The sequence below is a fragment of the Eumetopias jubatus genome, unplaced genomic scaffold (assembly GCF_037043125.1).
Source record: "Eumetopias jubatus isolate StellerSeaLion01/CBP00866 unplaced genomic scaffold, mEumJub1_p1.0 scaffold_5, whole genome shotgun sequence".
NCBI lineage: Eukaryota > Metazoa > Chordata > Mammalia > Carnivora > Otariidae > Eumetopias > Eumetopias jubatus.
In genome coordinates this window covers 153,329,619-153,340,826 of record NW_028274811.1, presented here as the reverse complement: position 1 = coordinate 153,340,826, position 11,208 = coordinate 153,329,619, and the positions used below count along the sequence as shown (strand labels likewise).

The window sequence follows — 11,208 nt, the reverse complement described above, 5'->3', positions numbered from 1 at the left end:
TAAAAAAGCACCTGTTTGGTGCAGGGAGCGTTGCATCGCGTTAGGAGGAAGCACCCGCTGGATGGGAGTCCTGCGTAGTCAGGGGGCGGGAACCCGCAGAGAGGATGGCCAGTGCCAAGGGCTGGGGTCTGACTTGCCTCTGTGGGTGGCTCCTGGGGCCCCGGTTGGACTAGCACAGGCAGGGAGGGCAGCAGGGCCCTGGCGGGGAGGGCAGGGATGCCTGTGCTGCTTCCGGTCTCCGATGGAATCTCCAGGAGCTTCCTCGTCCCGCGTGCACACGTCCCCTTCAAGCCTGTTCCCACCTGGGACGTGGGCGAGCCCAGCACGCACAGAAGTCGCTGGGGTCAGGCCATGCACCCTCAGGACTGCCTGCTTCTCCACGTGCTACTGAGCAGGACCAGCAAGTAATATTCGGTTCTTGCAGCGAGCGGCTACCTAACTGTTATTTCCTTTAGTTTTGGGGACTGTAATACTTAGTGGCCCCATTTTTTCTAATTCTAGGCCTTTTACTGCCTTGATGAGAGAAATGAATGCAAGATCCTGTCTTGTTTTAGCTTCATGAAGTGTGTTTAAGGTGTATGTGTTTGATAGAGAAATTCTAGAACCAACCCAGCATGCAAACAGCCATCCAAGTCTGAATGCCTTAAAATGCCTTAAAATGTCGGCCACTGTCCCATGATGCCGAACTGCTCCAGACCTTCCCTCTGAGATCAAGAAAGGTTTTTCTACAGAATTTCAATTATTGTGTTTTCCAAATATGCTGGGCGAGTTGCTGAGAAACCCCATTTTGATTGGTTCTCTGTCACGGCCTAAGAGATGTCTGCTGTTGTTTTTCTCTCTTTTCTTTTTGATTTATTTATTTTATTTTTTTAAGCAGGCTCCACACCCAGCGTGGAGCCCAGCGTGGGGCTTGAGCTCAGGACCCTGAGATCAAGACCTGAGCTGAGACGAAGAGTCGGGTGCTCACCAGACTGAGCGCCGCCAGCGCCCCTGCTGTTATCTTTCTAATAAAAAGCCACGCATAACAAAATACATCCTCAGGTGGGTAAGACTATGTTTTATTCATTCCACTGAAAATCCAAAGCTGTTTCATGGCACCCACCCTGGACCCCAAGTCCTCGTGGGGCCCCTTCCGTGCCCACCTCACACAAAAGGGATTTACCTCCCAAACTATATACATTCACAGTTGGGAACACCACTGACACTAAGTCACTGTGCAGAAGAGGATCAGGAGTAAACATCCATTCCAAGTCTGTTTATCAGGGGTTTTTTCCTGAAAATGCCCAGTGGCACTTCATTCAAAAAGCCCTTCATCCACAGACGCCAAGGCCAGGAGCCGCGAGCCGGACCCTTCCCTCAGAATATCTTAGTTTATTTACCTCCTTCATTGGTCACTTGTATGTTTTCTCTCCTAAAAATGAATTTCTATGCATTCTGCAGCTAGAAGTTGATTACCGTGAGCTCCCAAGCCCGCATCTGGGCTGCATGCGTGCGGGCAGTGCCTCCCCGAGGGGCGGACAACAGTGCAGGAACGGAGGCCGGGGCCTTCCCTTCGCTCCGGGAGGTTGCTGGAAGCGCACACCGGGCACGCCTTGGGAAGTCTGTAAACATTTTTTCTGGCGGCCCTGGCGGTCGCTTTCTATGGAGATGCCCAAATACAAAATCCAATTCATTTAGAAATTCAAAAGAATTTTCTTCCCCAAGCAAACCAGAGGCTTTGCTTCAGACCCAACTAGAGGCTGTGGTCCTTGTGCTTGAAGAGCAGACCTCTAATTGTGTCCGAAGGATGCCGTGCCTCGGGCCGAGCTCCGGGCGTGGAGGGGCAACACCAGGGCTTCCCCTCCTGTGTGTGGAGGCTCTGCTCCTCACCTGACTCGGGCGGCGGCCCCAACGCCTTCCCTGAGGCCGGGCCGGTGCCGGCCTCGTGCTCGGTGGCGGGCAGGCCCCGGTGGGCAGCGGCAGAGTGTGGGGCGCCAGCCTCCCGCCAGGACCTGCCCGTCGCCCGGGTGCTGGCCTCCAGGAGGCTCAGCACACCAGCCAGGGCTGCCCACTGCGACCTCCTGCTAACTCACCCACCTCCCCGCCGCGCAACGCTTCGGCTGGATTTGCGAGGCTCTGAAGTACATTACCTTATGTGTAACAGAAATGCCAAGCTGGTAACGTTTATAAAAAAGACGGGGATTTGAAAAGGATTAAAGAAGCAGAAAAGGCGTCTGGGCTGCGTGTGTGTGGCGGACCCAGACGGAGGAATGTACCTGGTAGAGAGAGGCCAGAAAGAGATTGAAGTCAAAGCCCCATACAGCCTCGGATTCTATCAAAAAAGGGCCTATAAATAGATATCCTCTGGCCCTCAAAGGAAAAATGACGTAGAAAACAATTTTTTTTTTAAAAAAATGCTGAATGCTTCCTGAAGTATCTAAATGAAGTTTATAAAATACTCATGAGTTCCCACAAATATAGAAATGTTTAAAAGTCAGACAGGCCTCTGCCATGCTGTGACCCCCACACAGGCTGGCAGAGAACTTGTGCTGGAATCGAAACACACGTGACATGTCTTGGTCTCCCGCGTGTCGCGTGTGCATGTGGAGTCCCGTCCACGTGCGCAAGCCACCGGGCACGGACTCCAACAGGGACGCGAGGAAAGACTGCGGGAAGTGAACCCGGGACCGTCCCCCGGGGGCCCACGCAGCCCCGCGGCTGGCGAGGCCCCGCCCTCACACGGGCGCTCCACAAAGGGACAGGGGCAGAAGGACGGACCTTCTGAAGGTCTCCCGGGTGTCGCAGAACTCGGCCCGCGGCCGGTACACGCACACAACACGCGGGAGAGCGAGGCCGAGCCACGCCACCGCGAACAGGCTCACAGCCAGGCGGAGGCGGGTGGTGACAGGGCCGCAGAGAGGCCTCCTCTCTCCAGAACCTTCTCTCCTAGTCCAGTTTCTTACGGAAAGGTTTCCTTCCAATGTCCAAGTTCTCAGGGCTGAAGTCCGCACAGAAGCCGTTGGGGGTTGGAGCGAGGGGTGTCTGTGCACTGCTGTCCGGATGGGTCTGTTTGGGGTACAGGTACTCCTCTGCAAAGTTGGGGAACATTTCTGCAAACCTGCAGAAGTCAGCTGGAAAGACAGAAGAGGCACCTGGGTTGGCAGGGGGCAGACGTCTGGAAGCTGGGGGCTCCTGTCCCTGGGCCTGCAGGGGCCACTGTGATCTCACAGTGGGCTTCAGGTAGGGCTGGAATCCGGGCCCTCGGAGGAGGGGGGAGGGGAGGGCGGGGGAGGGCAGGGGGGAGGAGAGAGGGGAGGCGGAGGGAAGGGGCAGAGGGCAGGGGAGGGGAATGGGGAGGAGGAGAGGAAGGAGGGCAGGGCGGCAGAGGGGGAGGGGGACGGGGGACCCTCTCCTTTAGGCTGTTCTGTCCTTTCAGCTGTTCCCGTTTGGGGGAACAGCTACAGAAAACGTGAGTTTGAATTCAACGGTGTATTCTGGGTCCTGTGTGTACGGGAGATGCTGTTCCTCAGAGGATCTGGTTTGGGGGCAGGACGAAGCGTCCACGGGAGGACCTGATCTCTGCGAGGCAGGTGTTGTTGAGGGACACGGCCACGCTCTGGAGAGACCAGGCACGCGTGCACGGGAGACAGGGCCACCGTCCGAGCTGGTCACAGGGCCCGAGCGGCTCTGAGCCCGTGCGTCTCCCCACAGCCCCGGGACCCAGTCCTGGGGTGCAGAGCGCCCTCCAAGAGCTTGGTGGCACCCACAGGCCTGGGTGTGGGAGACGACAGAGCCCAGGGAAACCGCCCGTGCTCCTCTGGGGGACACAGAACGACTCACTGGAGAATGTCTGCAGTTGGTCAGTGCTCACTATGAGCGACCCCACCACCACCACCACCACCACCACTACCCAAGCGCACCAGGACGCATGCCCTACTCTTTGTGCAGGTGTACACACACACACACACACACACACACACACACACACACACTAAATCAACACACACACTCGTGCCTGACATTTGGATGCAATTTTAAAAACACGTCCAAACAAGACATGAACAATGACCTTTTCTGAGCAAATGTCTACTCTTTTTTAGCGAGAATACATTCATTACCGAATGTGCACACTGGCGGGCCCGCCAAGGGGGGCTGTCTTCCAGGGATCCTACTGCCCCAGACCCCTTCACCTCAGCCTGCAAGTGGGTTTTTCAGGTCTGAGTCCCTGAGGATCACAGCTGTCCCAATCTGTGTGGCTAAAAGTGATGAGCCACCGCCCCCCAGCCCACGAGGACATGCCCACAGCAGTCAGTCCCGATGGGGCAGGCTCCCTGCTTCCACAGGGGACCCGGATCATGGACCCCCGTGGGCTGCCACAGCCCGGCCTCAGCACAGTCTGCAGCCCCCAGGGACGGTGTGGATCTGGGGCTCCAAGCTTGGGCGTTGGATCTGGCTCTATTCATCCCCTGCACAAATCAGACTCAAAATCCCCTAACCCATCCCTGCCAGGCTTGGGGAAGAATCTTCCTTCTGGGAATTTTGTGTTGCACAAGACAACACGGTGCCCTGGTGAGCACGCACGGGCTCCGCTTCCACTGTGTCCCCGAGCCCCTCCTCCTGGGCACACCCCCCGTACAACGGGGCCCTCCTCCCCCTGCTCTCAGGCCACTCACCAAATGTGATCCGCCCTGTCCCCTCCTGGTCGATGGCCCGGAAAAGGTTGGTCACGCTGAGCTCTGCCACCCCTAAGGCAGTCTTGAGGATGCGGGACAGGGTGTCCTCATCAATGTCTCCGTCCCGTGACCCGTACATCTGCAGGCAGAGGCCAGCGTCACCCCATGAGGCCCCCAGCTGTGCGGGCTGTTTCTCCTGCTCACGGGGTTCCCAGCTCTCAAGCAGGCCCTGACCCCACTGGTTCAGAACAGCCAGAACTCCGCTCACAAACTGACCCCCACGGGGTACTGAGCTCTGAGCGCACGGCCCGCCCTCCCACACACGGCCTCCAGGTAGAGCGTGTCCCCCCGGGTCAGGGATGGAGCCGGCACCCTGGGCTTGCTGGCACATGTGGGGGCTCATGGGCTTTCGCTCAATGACACGAATGAGCCACCACCTGGCTTGATCTTCAGGAGGTGGCTAACCCACGGACCCTCTTTCCAACAGCTTCTGCTTTGGTTCTGGCAAGTGACCGAGAGAAAGGCATCGAAGGGCTGGTGTGCTGTGAACCACGGTGTGGGTCCCCTGTAGGGAAAGGATGTCCACCCCGCCAGCCAGGACGAGCAACGTGGCCTTTGGGGGGTGCCGCCTCCCCCGGATCCACCTCCTTCCGCAGCCAGTAAGCCTGCCCCTCAGGCAGGAGCCTCGGCAGGGCTGCCTGAAAAACGGTCTGCTCCATGTTCCAAGACACAAGCCAAGCACGGCCACTGTTCCCAGACCAGACTCTGCAAGCTGACAGCAGAGAAGTTGCCGGGCTGGGGTCCATCAGAATGGGGTGTGCTGAAGGCAGGAGTGCAGAGGGGCCATGAGCCAGGTGCAGGCCTAGCGCTCTCAGAGCTAGCTTGCTCAGGCTGGAGGAGGCAGGTCAGGCCTTCCTAGACAGGGCCCACCAAATATCAGTCACCCAGTTAATTCTCACGGTGTTATCCACGTGAGGCACTGTGCACTGAGGGGGTTTCCCGGTGATGCTATGGGGAGGGGCTGCTGGGGTCATAAACAAGAAAGGGGGCATTCTCCAAGCAGTGAGAGACAAGCATCCAGCTGGCTTATACCTCAGGTTCTCATGAATCTGGTTAACGTGAGGTGCACCTGCAAGAAGTACCCATTCTGAGACCCTGACAAAATGTGTTTCTAGGTGAGTAAAGCCAGCCCAGCTCTGTCCTAGCTGACGGTGTCCTGGTGAAGCCAGCCAGGTGAATCCGCAGGTGAGCAGGGACCCCATTATGGGTGTCTCCCAGACTCTGAGAATCCCTGCAGCAGGGGTGAATGGCTCGGCTCTGGACAGGCAGCTCCTTTGCACCCTAAGTCAAAGGGCTGATGAAGAGGTCGAGTTGGGAGAGCTGAGAGGTGTGGGGCCGCGCAGGATGGATGTGTAACACCACTTGGCGTGTGGGGCACTCATCGGCCCTATCCAGGCTGGAGCTCACGAAGACCCTCCTCCATGCCCTTCTCGTGAGTGTGGATTACGAACCGCAGGCGGAAATCGATTCGAGGAGGTTTGGGGGCATTTGTACAACAATGGCTGATAGAAGCTTCCGTGAAAATAGCGGTCAGGCACAGAGTACGTCTGCCCGTGTGATAAGGAGCTGTGAAAATGTAGGCGAGGCCTGCCGTGACCCTGTGTCTCACTGACCCTACAAATTAAACTCCCATAAATGCCACACTTGCCTTGAACGCGAGCTGGATGGTGTCCAGAGTCCGGGATGGCCGGCAGACGACAGACAGGGCGACCACGTACTCCCGAGGGTCCATCCTGCCGTCTCCGCTCTGGGAATGAGACACGCCCTCAGGGGACAGCTCAGCCCCTCCCACGGGTTGGGGGAGCTGGGTTTGAACGCTCACTCCTGGACCTTATCTGCCTCCATGAAAGGAATATTTTGGAAGAACATTCATAACCAACTGGCTTTTGCAAGGTGGCCACACCACACACCCTTTTTAGGTCATTACGGTCGATTTTCAGAGTCCAGGAGATTGGCGCAAGCAGCGTAAGGAAGTTCATGCCACCTGCTAAGGCTTTCCTTCGAGGAAAACCCCAGCGCGCAGCAAGGTGCACACTCACGTCCTGAGAACCTAGTCGCATGTGGCAGAGAGGTGAGCATGCAGAATGAAGGTGGTCCCGAGCTACGATGTGGTCGGTGCCCAGGCCTGGCCCGCTGGACGCTCACCGAGCTCCATGCAGAAGGTCCTCAGCGACCCAGGGGGTCACCACGGGACAGGCGCTGCTTCCAACAAACAGGCCACCGGAGTGAGTGGAACGAGCCAAGGGTGGACCCAGGGCAGAGGAGGCTCCCGGAGCACTGTCTCCCACCCCTATGCCCAGTAGGGCCACCCATGTCTGGACTGCACCGGTGAACATGGACTCCCCGTCCAGACACGATGGGTTTCTTGATTATGGGCGTGGCTGGTGGGGGGGTGTGGAGCGCCGCACGGGGACAGCCCTGATGCACTTCGCGGAAGGCCAGTGGTGACCCTCTACAGAGGCCCATCGTCGGGAAAGAGGCCCACTACCTAGAAATTCTGGATTTCTGGAGAAGGGAACACTCTTTTGATATTTTTAGGGTTTTCAGCGATTCCACTTAAAACCCCAAACTACAGGTTTATCAGCAAATGTCAACTTAAATGTCAAACTTCTATGTGCATTTAAAAACACGGGAGAAAATACCCAAGGGACAGGGGGCTGGTTGGGGCAAGGGGGGGCCGTTCTCCCTCTCTACTTCCCAAATCCCCAAACAATGCTTATTAGGAAACAATACACATCTGAAAGCCGGAGGTTTTGCACGAAACCCCTCCCAGGGTGACGGGCTCACCTCATCAAACAGGGAGAACATGTCCTCCAGCGTGTCTGAGGTAGGGACGCCCAGGTACTCCGCAAACTCAGGGAGACTCAACTTTCCTCCCCTCTGCCTCTTGGCGCTTTTGGAATATTTATCCAGATCCTTCTCAAGTGTTTCTGGTTTTAACCTACACACAAAAAGAGGAAAAGATATTTTTCATTAAAATTACAGAATGCCAAACACAGGAGATTTACTATAACGAGACTCAACAAAATATTAAAATTGCTTCTACAGCGAGCAGCAAGTTCATTTTCAACAAAAGGTGTTCTAATAATTTGAAGGCACACCATGTATTCTGCCTCAGCGTCTACAAAGGGGTGACGCCCTGTCCCCTCCGTGGAACCCCCTCACGCAGGTGGGTGTGACCGTTGGCTGGGACCGCTGTGCTGAGCACGGAGAGTTATGAGACACTTCTACGTGGACTGATGTGGACACGTGGACACATGGAAAGCTCCCACAAACCCTGAGCACAAGCACCTCTGTCGGCTTGAAGGCCCAGCTGGCCCTCAGCGCCCACCGTGATCTCCGGCTTGGTCACCAACAACGGCAGGGGTGGGGGCCCCTGGGAGGGTCTGACAGAAGTTTCTGGAAGCTTCCTGTCTTAGAAAAGGCATCTCGGCAGTGCTGTTCAGAACTCTCCCGTTCCTGAGCGAACCCCACGAGCGTGGCCAGATAAGCCACGGTGCGTGAGGGAGGGGTCTGAAAAGAAAAAGCGTCACACTCACCCCAGGCCCCGCACCAGCCTGGCAAATTCTAGAAGGCAAGTGTCCGCAGGGAGACGGAGCTGTCCTTCCGCCAGGGCCAGCTGGCAGTCCTCAAATGTGTAGTCGGTTACGGAGATGCCCAGGGCCCTGCAAAGAGGAGGGCATCCCGGTCAAGCGCCCCCGGGGCAGCAGAGCGAGGAGGACAGCTCGGGGTGACCACGGGAGAGGGAGCCACATCACAGTAATGCAGGCCCCACTTCCCAGGCCCCTCCCCAGTGGCTCCTGAGCCCGTCCACGCAGCGGTGGCACCTGTCCCACGTCCCACCGAGACCCCGTGCGTCTGAGGCAGGCCGTGGCTTGTGCGTGAGGACATGCACTTGGGGTCGGCGAGCCCTCCCTCTGGGGCCCATGAGGCTTATCTGCAAGTCATGCTTTTGCAGGGGTGTCCGTGTGCTAATTTTGTGGCCCCCACAAAACACGTTTTAGTTAAACAGGAAGAAATTGCTACAAATACAGGTGGTGTCCAGGGCAGCTGTGCAGGCCGTGGAAAGAACAAGCTTCCCGAGAACGTGGGAGGCCCACGTGGAGCCCCAGCTGGAGGTCGGCGGCTTCGCTCCAGAAAGCCCCAGGGAGTCGGCGGCGCTGGGGTGAGGAAAGAACTCCAGGAAAGCAGGAGGAAGCGTCCAGAATGAAGCCAACATTTAAGACTGGACTAAAGCACAGGAATCTGTGAAGGTGTCTGCCAGGCCGCTGAACCGCTCTCGAGCCTGCAGGGGCTCGTCAGGCGGCCGTGAGTAGTGCTCGGTCCCTTCGGCAGCTGGGGGCCCAGCGAGGCCAGCTCCCGCCATTCCAGCAGATGGCAGAAGCCCTCGCCGCAGCCTGTGCTCTGTGGGATAAAGCCAGGAAGGCCTCGTGGGAGGGGCACCCTGAAAACTTCCCTGGGTCTGGACACATGAAGGAGGACAGGTTTCGTCCCCCCCAGGCTGTCCACAGACAGGAAGAGCCATCCCTCCCGTCCGCTCCGTGTCCCTCCCCAAGAAGGGGCATCTGGACAGGGCCTGTGCAGGACAGAACCTGGGGGATGGAGGGGGGAGGCGATGGGGGTCCAAGCAGGGGTGCTATGGCCCCGACGGCTACAGCCCTGGCCCTGGGCGCTCGCCCCAGGGCCCTGCAGGACCAGAGTTCTCACACACGCCCACAGAAGCATCCTGCCACACAGATGTCTGTACTGGGAGCCACTGGGTGGCGAGCACTCTGAACGCCGACATGCACAGAAAGACAACGTTCCGAGTCCACATCTGGCACTAGACATGAATGCTTACTAGTGGACCCCAAAGTCCAATCACATAGAACCTGGGGCTCCCCCAAGCTTTGCGGTTGGCTGAGTATTACTCTGGTTTCCACCCTGCTAGGAAGCAAGCGTGTAGCTGGTGCTTCGAGGACACCACCCCACCGGGTGTCTAATTCGGAAGCTCAACTCGTCTTAGGGGTGGTCAAGGGTTGCTTTCATCAGGCTGGCGGTGCCCCGAAGTCAGAGCTCAGCCATTCTAAAGAACTGCATCAGATTTCATGAAAAATGCCCTTCTTCTATTAAAGGAAACAATGGTAGAAAACTTGCCAAGTATTTAAAACTAAGCCCCCTCCCCCAATAACCGAATGGGCTTTTAATCATCTCCACAGTAGTTCCTCACTGCCAGGACGGTACCGTGCAATTGTGGCTAGGAGACAGGGGATTCAAAGTCTTTCTTCCACAGCTAGTATAACCCCGCTTGGCAGACTCAGGTACCATCGGGTGGGGACAGAACCTAGGATTACCAGGAGCGTCTCAGGTTATCCCCACAAGGAGGCAGGAGGAGGTGCACCTGGGCTGCCCACGATGCTCACCAGGACTGGGCTGTTCTCAGTGGGTGCGAGGACGCACTTCCACATTTCTGGGTTCTCCCATGGCTGTGGGGGCAGGGGGATGCCCAGTGGCTAATCTGCCCTTTTCTATGTGATATTAAGATGCTTCTCTTCCATTAACACAGGGAATTTATGATATATACATTTTTCCAATATAATTAGCTAATTTATTTGAATGTGATCTAAAAAAATTCACACTTAACCCGTCAAACCTTTGATTCCATGGAGATTATTTCTTTACTGAGAGGCTGAACACCCTGACTTCCCCCAAATTGAGAGTCAAGTGCATCCTGACAGCCAACTGCTCTCCATGTGACTTGGTGTGGGATTCCGAGAGTGAGCAGGAGATGAATTCTGGCGAGTGGGTGCCCGAGGAGGCTGGGGGTGTCCCACTGGACTCTGTCCCTAGCACCTACCTTCCTGAGGGGCGTGCGGACGATGTCTGAATACCCCGCCAAGTTTTAATTTACGTATGCTGAGGTTATGATTTTGCTTAGTACAGTCTCACAAAACACGTGAATGTGGGGGGTCTGATGGGCACACGGTGAGGGGATGGGGCTGACTTCACCCCTCGGTCACACCAGCTCGGCCATAGCGCAGGGAAAACCCCTCCAGAGCCACATGAACCTCCCACGCGGGAGGGGCATGCCTGTGGAGCCGCTGAGACCCCCTCCCCGCCCCGCACAAACGCAGAGGCGGGCCCTGCTGCCCGGGAGCAGAAGAGAGGAGGAGAAGACAGGACAGGGCCCGCGAGGGGAGGAAGACATGCCGGGCGCAGGCTGCCGTCACCCCATCCAAGATAGCGGGGAACGGTGTGGAATCAGGAAGCAAGAACCTGCGAACGGCACGCTCGCTCGTCGTGGAATTCGCGCACGTTATCTTAGAGGTCAGCATCTAGTTCCCACACTGGATCTGGTAAGCTGGGTAAGGGCGCCGGCATAGACCACATGAGCCGGTGCAGAGTGTGAGGATCGTCCCGCGGGCTGCCAGGCGGTGCTGCCGTCGTCGCGTGCACAGACCGGCGCCCTGGTGACCGGTTCCTACCACACAGGTGGAATCTATGAAGTTAGGTGGTG

General features: G+C 57.2%; 1 protein-coding gene across 1 annotated transcript in view; it reads right to left on the bottom strand.

The window, feature by feature from the left end:
- Positions 1–1,036: 1,036 nt before the first annotated feature.
- LPCAT1 (lysophosphatidylcholine acyltransferase 1) overlaps positions 1,037–11,208 on the bottom strand; it is a 46,552-nt gene continuing 36,380 nt past the window's right edge. The window contains exons 10-14 of the mRNA XM_028090004.2: positions 8,252–8,377; positions 7,500–7,653; positions 6,361–6,459; positions 4,653–4,791; positions 1,037–3,110 (exon numbers count right to left, since the gene is read on the bottom strand). Of these exons, the coding sequence (XP_027945805.1) occupies positions 2,926–3,110; positions 4,653–4,791; positions 6,361–6,459; positions 7,500–7,653; positions 8,252–8,377 (703 nt within the window). The 3' untranslated portion in view covers positions 1,037–2,925. The remainder of the gene's footprint in view (positions 3,111–4,652; positions 4,792–6,360; positions 6,460–7,499; positions 7,654–8,251; positions 8,378–11,208) is intronic.